The sequence below is a fragment of the Myodes glareolus genome, chromosome 14 (genome assembly GCF_982192425.1).
Source record: "Myodes glareolus chromosome 14, mMyoGla1.1, whole genome shotgun sequence".
Lineage (NCBI taxonomy): Eukaryota > Metazoa > Chordata > Mammalia > Rodentia > Cricetidae > Myodes > Myodes glareolus.
In genome coordinates, this window is record NC_142039.1 from 63,695,391 (window position 1) to 63,713,666 (window position 18,276).

At 44.2% G+C, this 18,276-nt stretch overlaps 1 protein-coding gene across 1 annotated transcript in view; it reads right to left on the bottom strand.

Annotated features, from left to right (window-relative positions):
• Positions 1-18,276, bottom strand: part of Iars1 (isoleucyl-tRNA synthetase 1) — a 50,846-nt gene that overhangs the window by 3,627 nt on the left and 28,943 nt on the right. Inside the window, exons 19-31 of the mRNA XM_048433006.3 lie at positions 17,446-17,590; positions 15,448-15,568; positions 13,901-13,992; positions 12,675-12,752; positions 11,718-11,839; positions 11,247-11,349; positions 10,940-11,023; positions 8,124-8,298; positions 7,575-7,687; positions 4,597-4,692; positions 3,579-3,755; positions 2,183-2,288; positions 100-225 (exon numbers count right to left, since the gene is read on the bottom strand). Of these exons, the coding sequence (XP_048288963.3) occupies positions 100-225; positions 2,183-2,288; positions 3,579-3,755; positions 4,597-4,692; positions 7,575-7,687; positions 8,124-8,298; positions 10,940-11,023; positions 11,247-11,349; positions 11,718-11,839; positions 12,675-12,752; positions 13,901-13,992; positions 15,448-15,568; positions 17,446-17,590 (1,538 nt within the window). The remainder of the gene's footprint in view (positions 1-99; positions 226-2,182; positions 2,289-3,578; positions 3,756-4,596; positions 4,693-7,574; positions 7,688-8,123; positions 8,299-10,939; positions 11,024-11,246; positions 11,350-11,717; positions 11,840-12,674; positions 12,753-13,900; positions 13,993-15,447; positions 15,569-17,445; positions 17,591-18,276) is intronic.

Consider the following 18,276-nt stretch of genomic DNA (forward strand, 5'->3'; position numbering starts at 1 on the left):
GGAAAACACAATGGCTCAGTCACATAACTGACACCAAAGGAAGACCTTGGCCACGCTCCCTTGCGCCAGCAACAAGGTAGCCTCTTGCTCTCCACATACCTGTTTCTCCGTGGAAGACTGACAGCTCCGCATTCTTAACACCAAATATGCTGGTAACAACACTCTTTAGCTTTACAAGGTTCAATTTATTATCACCTTTTGGATTCTCCAAAAGCAGTACTCCACCTAGAAAGTCACAAAAGCAAGGTCTCATTTAGTGGAATAAAACTTAAAAGACAATGTTAAATTTGGAAGAAAATTCATGCAAAAGGGGGTTTGAGCCTTTTTACAAGCAAACACCACATTCCTGCTTAGAAGGGGCTTGGCAAATCTTCGTGGGTCACGGAATAAAACCACCAGGCCGTCTGTCCTCATCCTTTCCAAGACACAAACTTTCGGATTTACAACCCTCATTTTGCACTGTGTGCCTTTTGCAAATCCCCAAAGTACAGAGTAGTTAAAATAATAATCATTGTCCTAAAAAACTATCCTCAAGGGGCCCGTAATGCTGATATCCCACAACTGGATTCAACTGCCCGTATTTACTATACTGACTCCAGACCTGGGTTTGCTTCGCATTCTTATAAGCACAGATTTTAGTTACTTTCTAGTGAGTGAGGTAATATCATTGTAGTTTTTCCAAATCACTTTATTGTGATGTACTCAAAAATAAAAACATTACGCTATTAGACGTGCTTTTTAATGTTCAGTTTCCTAGTGGCTAAAGATTTTAAATATTTTCATGTTTATTTCGATAATTTATATAGCATCCTGAATAAATTACCCTATTTCCTAATCGGATTGTGTGTTTACTATGAGTTTACTCTCGAGTTCCTACTGGACTGCACCTTCACTGTCTAAGTGTCTCACTTCTCCCCAGTGCGGTGTTACTGTAAAGATTCCCAGTCTATCTCACTTGACGTTCTGGCTTGGCTGTCTGGACGGTGAGCTCCTGACATCTGCCTGTCCTTGCGATCCCAGTGCTGAGGTCACACATATGTAGCTATGCCCTTCCCCACCTTTTATTTTTTACTTGTGTGCTGGGGATTATAGCCAAGTCCTCAGGCTTACAGAACAAACACCCTCACTAACTGAACCACCACCTTTCTAACCCAACAGCCATCCTAGGCATTACCATTATCCATTCCAGCTGACTTTGAAATCACACTGACAGGGAAAAGATAGCACCATTCAGTTACCTACAGGTGGGCGGGCTAAGGCAGAGTTCTCTATCAGCCTATATGACACCAAGGGTGGGACTTCTGGCTGAGGTTACTAAGAGAAGGAGCTCTTATTCTCTGCTATGCTTCCACCAACATTTCCCTTATCAAAAACTGCTGTTACTGTTCAAAATGGGTTCCAGGTTGACCCTAGTGTGGTATCTGACCTCATTACTATCATTTAGTCATGGGTGGATTGCCTGCCCTGTTCCATCCTCCTGGACAATATTGGGCAGGGGGGCACGCTACTGTAAAACTGCAATGGCACCGGGCCTGTGCTACTCTATGACACCTGTGGGGGTTGAGAAGCCTGAACCTGGTCTTTGCAGTGAGTGCTGGTGGGGTAACAGCTGCTCGACTTACTTCCCTGCTGTCTGGGGAGAACAGAATTGGTGACTATCTAATAATCCTGTCTTGCTCTTTTCTCCAGAGAAAGCAGAACTCTGTGGAGGCATTTCTCAAAAGGTTTGGGCAATGTTCGGTAAACCCATAATCAGAGGAACTCCCCAGCATTGTCACTTAGCTTCAAGGTTCCTATTCCTCCCTCTACTGATAAGAATCTCACGTTGCTTTAGCACAGAATGCTCAGGGTTTAGGTGGGCTCAGCAGGACAAACATGGAAAAGTAAGCTGAGGCCGACTCGCAAGTGCAAGTAGGTCCATTATCCATCACCTTAGAGGACTCATCTGGGTGACAAAACAAAAAAGCCATCTCATTTTACCAATTCTCTTAGGGCTGCCATAAAGATTTCTATAGAATTAACTAAAAAAATAGAAACAATGGTGGAAACACTTGTAACCCCAATGCTCAGGAGGCAGAGGTGAGAGGAGGGTGAGCCCAAGACTGAGCCACATGGTAAGACCCTGTCTCAAGAGTACGTAAGTCACTAAGTCAGACACGGCACAGGGTTCATCTGCACCTACCTTGCTCAGTGCCATTCACACAGATGTTAAGATTTACATAAGCACAAGCAGGACCAGGAACACAGGATCCTCTGGTGAGTGTGAGTTCCAGTTCCGACCCTTTCAGCTGAACAGAGAGCACATGATTAGGGACAGCATGGCTGTGCTGGGCCCCACAGGAAGGAACACACGGGGTCACTGGTTCATAAGAAAAAAGCTCTTCAAAGGCAAGAGCTGCAGTTACAACTCAATCGCCTCACCTGTTTCCTAACTACAGAACAATATATGCTCATTTGGAAAAGTCCAGTAAACTTGGAATATGTAAAACAGACTAGAATAATAATATATCTGTGTCACACAAAAGGACGACACTTTTAGCCCCTTCTTATTTATCCTATTTGTAGGAATAAGGAAAAAAAATCAAATAAACAACCTATTTCTGTATTATGGGCCAATATTTTTTCAAGTCTTGATGCCCAATTTTCTTAATAACATCTACAAGTACTGTGTGTAAAGAGGCCATGACTTGAAAAAGAGTAGGGGGCATAAGGGAGGGCCTGGAAGGGGGAGAGCGAAGAGAGACATGATGTCATTATATTAATCTCAAAAAAAAAAATGTTTTTTAAAATGTATTACCTGCTGGGTGGTGGTGGCGCATGCCTTTAATCCAAACACTCAGGAGACAGAGGCAGGCAGATCTCTGTGAGTTCGAGGCCAGCCTGGTCTACAAAGTGAGTTCCAGGACAGACTCCAAAGCTACACAGAAAAACCCTGTCTCGAGAAAACAATAAACAAACAAAAAATTGTACTACCTGTAACAGGAAATGCTATAAAATATGCAACACACTATCAACAAGTTAAATTACTTCCAAGTCAACTATCACTTCTTTTTACTGAAAATTATCAGAACCCAGTGTCCACTGTTGTAGTGCAGACACAATGGATCAGCACGGCCACTTTTCTGGCCACCTTCCCTATGAGAACTGCCATGAGGCCGTTCCGACTGTCCTCCCTTCCTTCCTCCCAGACCCTCCCCAGTACTTCCAGTGCAGAACTTCAGCCCTGCAGTCTACAGTCATCCCCACCACAGGCACAGGATCTGGAACCACCTGGAACACTAAGGACCGTCCTGATTGGGCTTATGTACGATAAAGGGGGGAAGTGACCTGAGCCTGAGCAGCCAGAGCTCTCTAATTCCTGACCACGGATACAACGCAGACAGCTGCCTCATACTGTCCCGGCCCTTCCCCACCAGGACGGACGTCTATCTGATCTGGAAGTTGATTCTGTTAGAATATTTTATCACAGCAACAGAAAAAGTAAGACAGCCGGCTAGAATTTACTGGGATATAATTACATAAATGTAAAGCAAAACCCAATGTGAAACACTAGTATTTCCACACAACTCAGAACTCACCTGTGTTTGTTCCTGAATAAGGACATTATCTGATGAAGGAACCGGATATGGTTTCAAGGGAGCTTTGATAGTGGCAAATATGAAGTCGGTGTGGCTTTCAATGACGTTATTCAAGTATCTTCCTTCAGATTTTGCATTATAATAAACTGTTATTTCGTCAGTTGGAACCAGATTGCACTAAAATAGCATAGAGAAACACTTAAAAGAGAAGCATATTTTGTTCACGAAACTAAAGGTATTGCATGAGAACAAGCATGTGCTGAACTGTCCCGGAAGGTCATTCATTCCTCTCAGGCGATACACAAGACTGCTGCTCTGTGCTCTTCTACCTGCTTTTCTTGTGTCTTTCCCTAGTACCATCAGACCCTCATGAGTGTTGAGATAAGGCTGCAAACCTACTCGCAAAGCTCTCAACTCCGGGACACGATGCAAAGACGCTGGAGTGCCCTTGTCAGACTCTGAATCACAGCTCCACGAGGCTTCGTTTAGGGAGCAGCCATCCTGATCAGCACTGTTTCCATGATTAAGAGTTTTCTGGTTCTCAGACCTAACAGGTAGAGCGCTGTGTGTACCGTCCTCACCTCTTAACAAGTAAAGGTCATCCCGTTCTGTACAAACCCAGCCATCTCTCCTCAGCTTGCAGCCTTCCCATGCTGACGTCTATATGCCTCGGACACTCACTGTCATCTTTGGTTACCTTCTGAAGCAGCCAGAGAGCGGTCTTTCAGGAAGATAATTCTATGGTTGCCCAAGATAACTGAAGAAGGATGGATGGGCTAAAAAAGTCCTTGGGCAGAGAAAATGAGTGGTACCCAGCCAGGGAGTAGGCAGGGAAGGAGGGAAAGGACTGACTTTCCCACAGAGTACAATCAGAAGGGACTACAGCTTAAAGAAGTATTACCATCCATTGATAACTACGGCTTACACTGTCTGCCTCGTCTGCCCCCCACCCCCAACATCTAAAACAAACCCAGCATAAAACCAAAACTACAGCTTCTTCCTAAAGAGACAAACTGACCTTCTTGCGAAGTTTCTGGATACGATTGATGACCTCCCGAGCCATGCCTTCATCCACCATTGACTGGTCAGGTGTGACATCTAAGAGAACTAAAGCCTATATATAGAAAGAACAGAGTGCATGACAATGAATAGATAATTTCCATCAAACTTGGTGACTAGAGCTAGGGTTGACAGGCAGGACAGTGTCCTGGAGTTTGATCTCTGGAACTAACATGGTGGAAAGAGAGAACTGATTCCTGTAGGTTGTCCTCTGACCCCACACATACTGTGACACCTGCACCCATACATGCAAGATTAAGAAATAAATGTTTAAAAGAGACAAAGTCTTTTTTAAAAGCTTAGTGAAACTAAATTCTGGGGCTGGAGAGATGGCTCAGCACTTGATCAGGACCCAGGTTCAGTTTCCAGCACCCACACAGAGGGTCACAACCTTCCCATAACTCTGGCTAGGGCCTGGCAATGGTATGGACTCTGGCCACATTGGTGCCAAACTGTTGCAATATGAAAAATTTCCACACTAGCCCAGAATAGAATATAATAAGGGTTTATTTATTAGGGGTTAAATTCAATGAAAGAGTAGTGATCCAGTCCTCTGCATGCGAGGCAACCTGGAACCAAATCCAGCAGTCAAGAGGCCCATGCACGTTTTTTGTCTGCATATATAGAGCATGAGACCACACTCAAATTGGGCCAATATCTTAAAGGCTATTGGCTGAAGGAGTTCCCACAACAGATACTGCTTTTATTCCTCTGGGATGCTGTTCAGAGGAGATGCCCCGAGCATCCTCAGACCTGCATGAAGGGATGGTGTGTTGTCCACCTAATGAATACTATTCTTCTAATCTATGATCCCTGATCACGATGCTCCTGAAGTGGGCTGGAGAGATGGCTCAGCAGTTCAGAGCACTGGCTGCTCTTCCAGAGGTCCTGAGCTCAATTCCCAGCAACCGCATGGTGGCTCACAACCATCTGTAATGAGATCTGGTGCCCACTTCAGGCCTGCAAGCGTACACGCAGGCAAAACACTATATACATAATAAATAATGCTCCTGAAGCAGCAAACTTTCCACACCATAGCATGGAACAAAGGACTCATGCAGCCAATCCAAGCAACACCCCTAGCCTATGGCTTTTTGATCTTTAGGTTGTCAGTATGACTGAAGACAGAAATCCTAAAACAGACCACAGTACTTTTTTTTAAATGACTAAGTTTAAACTGATGTTTAAACACAAGTTTTTTCCAACTTTACCTTTCAGGTATTCTGAAAGTTATTGATTATGGATGTGGACAATGACAACATAATTCCTCTCGTTTAAAAAAGATTTATCACTTTTCTTAATGTGTGGCAGCCTATGTGAGTTTATGTGTAACACATGTATGCCAATGCCTGGTGAGGCCAAAGAACATCAGATCCCCTAGACTCCGGGACAGGTGATTGTGAACCATCTATGTGGGTTCTGGAACTAAACCCAGGTCCTTTGCAAGAAGAGCAAGCGCTATTATTCACTGAGCCATCTGTCCAGTCCTCACTTTCTCCTTCTTATGCAATCTAGGTTTATGGTCCATGGAATGGTACCACTCAGTTAGGGTGGCTCTTCCTACATCAGTGAACTACATCTAAACTATCCCTCACAGACGCGCCCAGATGCTTGTCTCTTTAGTGACTCTAGATGACGTCATATCAACCCTGCTTTAAGACAGTGTGGTCTCCCAATGCTCTCGAGTTTCTTGGCTCAGCCCATGTGTTGTGGGCTGTTGTAGTGCTGCTATGACTGATGTGAGCTTCTCATCCATTTCAAGCTGTACTGTCTAAGCCTTTGACAAAAGAGGCAAGTTTCTTCTCTGAGTTTCCTCAAAGGTAAATCAGCATACTCTAGCAGGTCCTGAGTTTGATTTCCAGCACCTATGGCAGGTGGCTCACAATTGCCTGTAACTCTAGCTCCTGAGGGATGGGGTGAGTAATGCCTCTGGCACCCACAGTATCTGTACTCATGTGTACATACCCACACATTATGCATAATTAAAAATAAATAAACACAAAAGGAAAAATGAGTTGAACACTGGCATTCACTTTCCTAATTCTTGACTGAATGCAATGTGACCAGGTGGTGGTAGGATGGCATTTCTACGGTCATACCTACCCACCAGGATGGACTACAGCTCCTCGAACTGTAAGCTGAAACAAACACCCTGGTTAGGTATTTTTTAACCATAGTAATTAAAAAGGTAGCTAATTCACCTTCTCACTCTAATGCTTCTCAGACTGCGTTGTTGTAACTCTGGTGACCTGGGGAGGCTTTCAGAGATGTTGCTCTACTGCTCCTGGCCTGTGTCATGCCAGGCAATGGACCTAGCAATAGCTCTGATCCAAAGGATCTTTCTGCTATAACAGGACTGGAAACACTCTGTTCCATCACGAAGAAACCGTCTAGACTCCAAGCTTCTGTACAGTCTCCTCCGGAGAATATATCAACAATATCCATACACAGTGCATGTTTGGGACTCGAACTTCTCTGAACTTACTTTCACATAGGAAGCTATGGGACAGACTACTAAGACCTAGATTACTTTCTTGTATCCACAATGGACTTGTTTTATGGGGTTGTTTTTTGTGCAACCCAACAATTAGGACAAATGTTCACAATTATAAATTACAAAATGCTCACATAAGCATCTGATAAACAAGGACCCACACAGAAGTTTAACAGACAGATCTGAAAGGAACTAACGCATGTGTGGGTGAGGCATGTGCAAAAAACACTCTTACATTCACATCTGTTGGTGAAGAACGTTCTAGGAGGCTGGGCATAATGCCTCAAGTCTGCAATCCCAGTATTCCAGAGGTAAAGGTAGGAATTCTAGGACATTCTCAGATACACAGTGAATCTAAGGTTAGAGAGGGCAACACAACATTGTCTCAAAAGCACCAATATATAAATAAATACAAAATAGTCTTTGAGGGAACAGAAAAATACCTGTGCATCAGAGTGTGCTTCAAACTGTGCAGTACCTCCCATGGCCTGGTCAAAGGTGTACATGAGGCGAAGATCTTCCTCGTGCAATTCATGGCCTTCCACAACAATACTCCCTGTGAGAAAAATCAATCCTTCTTGTCTTCGACTGCCTGCTAGTAGTACATTGTGCTCTCCTCTGATTACCCTGGTATTCTGCGGGCTAGCACTAACAAGTGGAAAGAGGGGTAGGGTGAAGTGCTGGCCACTGTGTTTGGTCAGTGCAAGCAGAAGGAAGTGTGGCTAGCTGCTGTTGTGTGATGTGCCACCTTTAGGAAAGCCCACGGTACCGACTCCTTTAAGGCTGACTCTAGAAGTAACTGGGGGGACATGAGCACCCAGAGGCTGCAATAGGAAGCTGGGATACCAGGCACCTGTCTGGGAAAGTTTCTGGAATTTACAGCTGTCACTCTTATGAACAGAATGAAGAGCTGCAGAAAAAGATGGAAACATCCTACAGGAGCCTAAGCACGCAGCAGTCCCTGGGCTGAGGACGGACGGACAGACACTCACCGCTTTTCTGGAACTGCTCCAGCTCCTCGTTGCTCAGCTGCTTTATGGCCACCATCACTGCTTTAAAGGCTCCCTTCAGACGCTTTCCAAGGACCATGTGATCTGGTTCTGCTCTTAGTCGAATACCATACTTGTTTTTATCAGTAGACAGTGTAACTTTTCGAACATTTAATTCCTACAGTGAGTGACAAAGGGAAAAAAGTGTGAGACACAAAAATCTGTATCATATAAAACAGGTAGATGAACATCCATAACATTACCATTCACAAAAAACAAAAAGCAGCCATTGCCAGGCAGAGGCAGGCAGATCTCTGTGAGTTCAAGACCAGCCTAGTCTATAACAGCTAGTTCCAGGACAGGCTCTAAAGCTACAGAGAAATCTTATTTCAAACAACAAAACAAAACAAAATAAAAAAGCAGTCATAACCTGAATGTCAGTCAGCTGTTGTCTGGGTGGGGCTTGGATGTGGCTCAGTGCAAGAACGCTTGTTTGGCTTGCACAAGGCCCCAGACTGGATGCCCAGACCATACAGTAAACAAAGCAGGTGTGACTAGGTAAAGCATGGTGTATACACACAATGGAGCAGCTAGCTACATAGAGGAATTAAGTACTATCCTGTTCTACAGCGTGAACAAACAATGAAAACACTATGCTAAGCAATACAATCCAGACACGGTGGACTGTGAACTCTACATTTCTGCTTATATGAAATGTCTTAAGGAGGTGACTCCACAGACAGAAAATACAATCGTGATGCCAGTAAGCAATCAGATCGTAAGGGTAAAATAGGTGGATGAGGAGGGAGATTGGCTTTCTTTGTGGGAGATGGAAATGTTTTATGATTCTGACAATAAGTGCAATTCTACAAATACATTTAGAATAGCATCTGGAATAGAAAACAATGCTTCTTATCAAGACCAATCATGTAAGCTGAGTATCAGGAAAAGAATGCCAAAGCTGAAGCTGGTGCATGTCTTTAATTTCAGCACTCATGACACAGGGGTAGTGGATCTCTGAGTTTGAAGACATCCTGGTCTGTATATACAGTGATACAGACATCTTTAAGATACAGATATCTTAAACGCACGTGCACACGCACACGCGCACACACACACAGCAAGGAAGAAAGAGGACTTGAAATGAAAACTCCATCTCTTAGGGGTGAACTTGCACAAGGAACTCAGAGCACCACCGTTGACTATCATTTAACCAGGAGCTATGAAACCACAGTACTTCATGATGCCACTACACTAGTGACAGATTTCCATGACATAGGAACAATAATGACACAGTAGGAGACATGGAAAGAGAAGAGTACAAAGTAAGGCAAACAACAGGAACATTGAGTTTTGCTCTCACATCTAGGTGGATTAAGGGGTAACGAAGGCCAGATGTGATAATGTGTATTAATCAGTACGTGGGTGGCTGAGGCAGGAGGATCACTGTTGCCTGGGTTACAGAGTAAGTTTAAAATAAGCCTATACAGTAAGACAATGTCTCAAAAGTCATGCCCATATATAAAAGGTGATCAGGATAGAAATATGAATACATAATTATGTGTGTGTGTCTACAAGGCATTAAATCAGGAGATATAATCTCTTACTTTTTAGCTTCTAACGTCTGTCTAAAATTCTCAAGTAATTAAAAAATAAAAAGCAGAAATTAACATTTTTCTGTAATGATGTACTTAAAATAGTACTTGTGAAAGACTAAAAACATATTTCTTTTGAAACAGTAATGAATTTGAAAATTTGAAACGTATTTGCTTTAAAAAAAAAAATCACAGAATGCACGTTTTAAGAGCACCAGTGACAATGTAAGGGATTCTAAATAGACCTTTATACCCACTACTGTGTCCCCATCCTGTCCATGCTGTCTGCTGCCACCCCTCCTCCTGCCCTGCCCAGTCAGACAACTGAGACAATGGCCTGAAGAGATTGCTTCCCCCTGCAATCCCATGCTGTGGTAAGGGAACAACCACACCTGGAACAAATTCTAAGCAAGTCCAACTCCTTTATCAGTTTCAGACTCCTAATCTTTCAAAATACAGGGAAATAAGCATCCTGTGAATTTAATGCATTACCCAGCTACCAACATGTGCTTCGTCCTTCTGAAACCAAACTCCACTCCTGAAATCCATCCAACATATACACACACACTGAAATACTCGGAGTCACTCAACAGCTACACACTCTAATATGCAGATACACTTATCTTTGTTTGTAATAAGAACTCAAAATTTCTCAAATAAAATATTGAAATGGATTATGAAGCAGACAGGAAATAAATAGGCAGACACGATAAAAAATATATCTTAGAACTCGCGGTGGTGACATATGGTTATAATGCCAGCACATGGGAGGCCAAGACAAGAGAACTCTAAGACCAGCCTACGTAACAAAGTAAGACTCTGTCTCCTCAACCCTCCCACAAAGGGTATAATAACTGGTGAGTTAAAAACTACATACATAATGTGTACACATGCATAAATGTGTAAACTCCCAGGAACCTCCTTCAGAAGGCAAGCGACCCTGGAGACAGGGAGGGCGTACACTGGTCCACCTTTTATCAAGCTCAGTGCACTCATAAACAGCAAATGGCCATGATGTCATCATTTGAAGAAGCAAAGCTTTTCTGCTAATTACAAAAATTTACTTTGAGGAAGAATAAATTAGAAATCCACTGATCATGTAAAATTGTACGATGGTTATGCATGTAGCAATTTACGAAAGAATAAAAGAACTTCATTGAGAAATACCTCCTAAAATAATAGTCCTGACGAATAAAATCTGGCTAGGGACATCATTGGACTTACCTCAATGATATATTTCTCCAAGGACTTGATATCCTCAAGAGCTTCTGGGTCTTGGTGGATAACCACAATTTCCTTCAAAGGATACTGGAAGGCAAGGGAGGGGAAATGAACTGGGGGTCAATTCCTCCAAAGGGCAAAATGGCGAATGCTCCTCTAGCTAAAGTTACTCGAATGTTTAGCTAATCTAGTGCCAAGCCATCCTTACAGCAGAAAAGGACAAAGAACTACGTCACTGCTGGAAGGTCTACATTGAAATTTCCTAAGACATAGGTCTGTGTCAATCTGGTATCTCAATAAAAGTTCAAACCTTTATTGGAATAGTTTTCCGATCTCGTATCACTCGTCCAAGTTCAATCACAGACTGCATTCTAGACACTGCATTCTCCGTTTTCTTGTCAATCAGTTCTTCTCTGAAAAACGTAAGAATAGGTCTTAGGAAATAATCTTTTTTATTTCCTTTAAAGGGTGAAAACCTTACAGAGTTATGCTTAGTGAGAAAAGAGGATCAGGCTAGGTCTCCAGTCATACCTGACATCCTGAGTGGTACACAATGAGCACCCAAGGTGTTTACGTCTCACCTAACCGTAACCCTATCCCACCACCTATCCAGATGGGTCCCTGCAGCTGGAGAGTAGTGGCATCGGCCTCGGTGGGATGAGAGGTTCAGGAAGTAGAACATGGAAATGAGTCCTCTCCCCATTCCTCCTGGGAAGCTTGGGACCCTATACGTACTTCCCTTTCCCACGGCCTATGTGACGTTTTTCTATTTGATTCCTACCGTACACGTGGCAGCATGAGGTAGTGGATGCTGAGTGTGTCCTTGTCCCGAACAGAAACAGGGTCAATCAGTGTCTTTAGATTCTGGTACATCAATTCAGTAAGAAACGGTGTGTAAGGGGCCTGTAGGAGGATGAAGGAGGGAATATCATTCAGAGACACCCATCATCAGTTGATCTCGCTTAGACTGAGAAAGGAAAACTAGTCACTTCAGAGAAGGATCCAGCAATACAGACAGAGGCTGGTTATTAGACGTCCCTTTTCAAAGAAATGACTTCATATGTATGAAGCACAGTAGCAGGAAGCAGGACTACATCACAGGACTCAAACCAGCTCTTGATGTCATGCCATCCAAAACCAAACCAAACCAGGAGTTCCTGAACAAGTAACAGTTAAGTCTATATACACAAGTACTGAATATCTTAAAACCCAGAAACTATACCTAAAGCAGAAATGCAGATATAGGAAGCTAGGTGTGGATGACACCGTCTTGTAAGGGCAAAGTCTCCCATGAACGTACAGACTCAACACTGCTGGAGCAGCAGAACAGGACACAGGAAATTGAGGCAGCAGCCTTCCCATTCATACGCCATTTAATTCAATTTAACTAACAAGAATCCATGTAAAACAATCACACATTTTTCTATCTGCACTAAGTTATGCTATGTCTGATCACTTAAGAATGAGTTTAGGAATCTCTTCATTACTCACAGTTAAAGTCACATCAACAAGATTTATGTCTTACCTCCCTAGATGCTGTCTAAATGCTGAACCGCCAATAATTAAGCACTTAATGTTTCTCAGCTGGGTGCTTAGAATAGGGTTAGAAACTTGAGCTATTAGATTCTGAAAAGGGGCTATAGACAGGCACCGCTGACACTTCTATAGAGGACTGATGGGGGTTAAAGCAGGGGTCACTGTATGTATCTCAGTTCTGGAAAGGGGTTGAGCAGCTCACCATCAATCTGCACAAAGAAAGCAGGACGCTGAACAAGGTCTCCAGAGCCACAACACAGTCTTCCGTCCCATTTTCACCCTAAAGAACAAGAGAGAGAAATATTGAGCTGCTAGGAGTAAGTATGTCATCAAAACTGATGTAAGGAGAAATGGCCACAGTCATCAGTCCTGTGGCTGTGCAGGGCAGTGAGAGAGGCCAGCATAGGGCAGCAGTCTGCTGCCCATCTCTATCGGAGGCCAGGCGAATGGAAGTGGCTCTGTAACTGGGAGCCAAAGACTGACCATGGACTTGAAGGAGGTGGGGGTAGATGGAGTCCAATACAACAAGAGGAGTCAGGAAGTTTTTGCTTTAAAAGAGGTATATACTGTGTGCTTCTAAAGTAACTATGCTGACTCATGGCAGGAAAAAACTGCCCACAGTGAGGAAGCTGTCATTGTCCTCTCTCACTATAAATTCTGCACAAGCTGGTGTGTCTAGAGAACAGTGTCCATGCCTTGCTCACCCCAACAGCTAAGAAGAATTCAGTCTACAGCAAACACTTGATCTCTGTCTCCCTGGGTGGAGACAGAAACAAAGAGGTTCCGCCCCTGCTGTGTAGTTCCTTCTTCCAAATCAAAGCATTCCAACCCCATGAACGAGGCTAAGAAGTATGGAAGTAAAGCAAATTGCTCTCCCCAACCCAGTCTAAGGGCTTCACCCTCAGAACTCTTAAGTTCCACCCGGCAATTGCAATCACTACAGTTAATGTACCATAAACAGAAGACATTTTCAGAATAGAGTATTGACCACAATGATGTTTCCCTTTGGGCCTTGTTCATCTTTCTTTCTTTCTTTCTTCCTTCCTTCCTTCCTTTTATTTATTTATTTTTTTTTCAGTTTTTCAAGACAGACCAGGGTTTCTCTGTGTAGCTTTGGAGCCAGTCCGGGCAATCACTCTATAGATCTTGAACTTGCAAAGATCCACCTACCTCTGACTCCCCAGTGCTGGAGTCTGTGCCACCACTGCCCGGCTGTTGTGGATTTTTTTTTGAGAAGAGTTTCTCTGTATAACAGCCCTAGCTGTCCTGAAACTCACTCTGAGGACCAGACCATCCTCCAACTCAGAGATCTGCCTGCCTCTGCCTCCTGAGTGCTGGATCAAAGGTATGTGCTACCACCACCTGGCATTTCTTATTTTATTTTGTCCATGAAACTTCAGACTTTTTGTTATTCCCACCAGTTCTTACCTTTAATCTTCTCCTGTTCATTCGGACATACCAATTGGTCAGAATATCTACAAACTTGACCAGGCGAGGCACCACAGTATATAGTCTGTAAGCTAAAAGCAAAATGTCAGTTAAGGAGCCCAGGCAGGGCCTTGGAGTGTGCCAGGTAGAGCTGGATGATAAAGAATTAACAACCCTTCAATCTAAGATGTTCCACTCCCCAAGGGAACAGTGAGAATCAGAATCAACCAATCAGATGGTTCATGTGGCTCATGTATCAAGAACATATGACATGGCAGCCAAGGTGTTTGGGGGCACACAAAAATGATAGTGAGCTACAAGCAAACCCACATTGATGAGAAAAACTGAATCCCTCTTCTGGGTGACTATGTAGCATGGTGTACTCAGAATGGTTGGACAGGACCAACAGAACCCAGCTCCACACCGCTCACTGTGTTCCTCCTACCCTAACTAGAATGTAGCAGAAAGCCTTAGAGGCTGAGAGGCACAGCACATGCCAGCAGAGCTTGACCAGGGGCCATTTTTTCCCTGCAGAAAATATCTGGCAAAGTCTAAGGAGATACTCTCATGGTATAAATATGTGGAGTAGCAACATCGCTCTTTCCACTGAGTGACATGCAGACGCTGCTCAGCATCTTACAAAGCACAGCACAACCCCCAGTAAGGAGAATGATCCAGCCAAACTGCTGACAATACCACTGTTGCACCACGAGAAGATGCAAAGGGCAGAGCTGCTCTTAGTGTGGTTCACAGAAACCAGAATCCAGGGCCATAGTCTCTAGCTGGCCAAACACTTCTAGACAGGTGGTCTCAGCAATGGGGGCCTTTTCTGTCGAAGACGAAATGCCAGTCCATATTATGTCTAGAGTTCACCACACTTCACTTTCTGGAAGTCTGAGATTCCTATGTTCAGGTTTCACCTTCTAGATCATTAGATGCTTCTCATGAGCATCTAATGAGGTTCACGCACAGCATGGAGACAGAAGCAGCTCTTCCCGAGGGAGCTCACAGTAACTGGCAACTCCCACGGGATGCCATCACTGCCCTGTACATGCTCCCTCATGGTTCTGTTGAGGGAAACACTGTGAGCACGCAGGGGACAGGGGAACAAAGCTGGGACCTGATCTGGGCCAGAAGTTGCCTTCCGAGGGTGACTAGCCTCCTGTGCATGGCCCTCATTATACAGACACTGATCTACCAGCTCCTATGCAGACTGGGTTCTGTCCTCAGTGTACTATCTGCAGATTCAGCTGCATGGGAAGCCATGGCATCTAGTGTTGAAAGATGGTAGGGTTCCCAGACGGCTGATAATCTGCACCAGAAGTCTGTACTCCTCAGACTATATTTCCCAGAGCCCTGAAATAAACTCATTTACAACTAATGGGCCTCACTAAAACTAGACTTCAGAATTATTGAAAAAGAAATTATCTGTGCTATCTCTCAAAATGTCCTCCATGTTAATAAGTGAAAAGTTAAAATACCAAAAGGACAATTAAAAGGAGAGTAAATGGTCCTCGCCCCCAGGAAGACAGCATAAGAAGACTCACCTGCCATTTCGGTCTCAAAGAACCCAATGAGAGACTGCATGAAGGACAGAATCCACCGGTCAGTGATGTTAGGGCTTTCTCTGACTGTGTGCTCATTGTACAAGAATTCCACTCCATCTTCCTGCAGACAGACAAGCAATGAGATATTCACATGCACAAAGAAGGAACTAATACCAGAGAAAAATAACTTTGATTTTCAATAAAATGTGTGTGTGTTTGCAAATGTGCATGAGCCTGTGTGCACCTGTGAGCCAGTGTCTATGGATGTCAGAAAAAGGCATTGGATCCCCTGGAGCTGGAGTTATATGTGAACGTGAGCCACATAATATGGGTGCTGGAAACCAAATTCAGGTCCTCTGGAAAACAAGTATTTTTATCCTTTGCGCCATTTCTCTAGGCCTATCAAATGCTTTCCATCAGTAAAATGAAAGGAAGTAACAAAAATGCAAAATGACCTCAGATGCTGCTAGCAAGCTGGAATTTGACATTCAGAAATATCAGGATGAGCACCATCAAATCCCCAATGAACTCTGATTTTAAGTAAGATTAGAAGACTTAGGTTTGGAGTTACTGTCAGGTAACTCAGGAAACTGTGAACGTCTAGAACTAGATGATCCCTTACACACTGGAACAGTGCCAGGAAACCTGAAACCCCTCATATGTCAGGCAGGAACCCCTCAAATCTCAGCTGGAACCCCTCATATCTCAGCCAGAACCCCTTATATCTGCTTTGCGAGAGCCCTCCCTGACCCTGAAAGCATCTCACCTGCTCCTGCTCTGCACACTGAACTCACTGCAGCTGCGCTTCTCAGACAGCAGCTTGTCAGTAGATGTGGTGAGGACTATTGGCCTGGTTTGTGCACCTCACAGTGGGTGCAGCCTTGCTATGTACAGATGGGCCTCTCTGAGGGCAGGTGTGAGTTCCACACCAACAGAGATCTGCAAATCATGTAAGCTTCAAGAATGCTTACATGGCACCCTACCTGGCACCCTAGCTAGCAAAATTACAAAGAGAGGCATGCTAAATGCCTAGAGAAGTTGCCTGTCTTTCTAAATTTCCAGGGAAAGTGTGCCCTGGAAGTCCTTCGTGAGTACTACTTCTGTTTTGTTTTCAGTAGAAGAGCTAAGTTGGATCCAGAGGCAGCAGAAGCAAGTGAATGGACCACTGTCTTACTTGCTAGTTTCTGTCTGCTCAAGGGTTACATTGTACCCACTCGGTAGTAAGTTACCAGCAGTTCTGGAGTAAGAAGCTGAGCACAGCAGGAGCCCCACCATAAACAGGCACACCACATAAAAACACATACTAGGGATAAAGATGCTGGGCACTGACAGTAGTCAGGCTGGGGTCTGAGGAGGTGGCTGCAGACAAAGGGCTTCTCAGAATGGGCATCCTGAGAGCAGAGATGATGAGCAGACCAATCGGAAGCACAGGCTCACATACACCCCCACACCCCGCCAGAGACAGAGTTTCTCTGTATAGCCCAGGCTGTCCTGGAACTCACTCTATAGACCAGGCTGGCCTCAAACTCACAGAGATCTGCCTGCCTCTGCCTCCAGGGTGCTGGGGTTAAAGGCCACCACTGTATGGCCCAACTACTATTTTTAATTCTAGCAACCCATTCCGAGCTGCTGTCACTCCAAGGCTTCCCCTTACAAGTCTTCTCTGACAACTCTCTCAGGAAACAGGGTCTGGCCCAGTCCTTCACCAGGTAACTCTGTCAGTAGCTGACTCTTACACTGTCTCGAATTCCAGGAACGGAAGAGAACCTCACTCAAGATGAAATCTCTAGAACAAAGGACTGGCTGACCAAACTATGACACACCTTTTTATACAGAGGAGGCCATGTCCTACAGAGGACCAGTCATCTCTTGCATCATCACGTAAGGTTTCCTCATGGTTCTGGGTTATCCAACAGCAGAAAACAGAAGAAAGTGGCCTCAAGGTCCCCCAGAGTCCCACCTCATAGCTCAGCATGCACAGCCCAATGTGGCCCATACCTTGTGAAGCCTAAAGACATTCTGGACGAGAAAGCGGTATGCGTTGTACCACGGGAGCAGCACATCCTTGAGGACATCCCGCACACCTTCCTCCTTAAAGCGGAGGTTCTCTGCTCGTACTACAGGGGAATTGATCAGATATAACCTGGAAGAAGCAGAAAATTTACAAAGAAAAGTTATGTAGATGGTAAGCCAAGCATTACTACTGCAACCTCGAGAAGGCAAGCATTCTTGTCCCTCCTCCAATCACAGAAGCCTTTCTCATTTTACTAAGGACTAAGAAGGTCAGCTCAAATCCACTCTCCTACAGAAGAGGACAGCGCTCAACACACTCGCACCCCCACCCAGGTACGCACAGGATCATGAGGAGCACTGCTACACTTGGCGGAAAACCCTCATGGTGGAGAATGGGACGAATACAAATCTGAAAGATGAATGAGTGGAAGGCCAGCCTCTCTGTTTCTAGGCTACAGGAGTGGGTGTCACCGGTGGCATGGAGCTACTGAACAAGTTCTCTAGGCCTTTGCAACCTAAACATGATAGATTTCAGGAGCATGACTGATTCAAACAGTAGCTAAAGGTTCTCTTAAACCTCTTAGATGTTAAACTATTTGTTCTGGTGTAAATACAGTTTTGTAAATGCAAAACCAAAAAAAAAAAAAAAAAAAAAAAAGAAGCAGGGGTGTTGTGGGGAGCTAATTCTAATACCAACAAGACAGGGAACCTAGAAAGAAGCTGAGGTAGAAACAACATGCACCACCTGGGTGGCCATGGACAGCTTATGGTATCCAGGACAGTTTCTAGTCCTAAGACATCAAGAACTATAAAAAT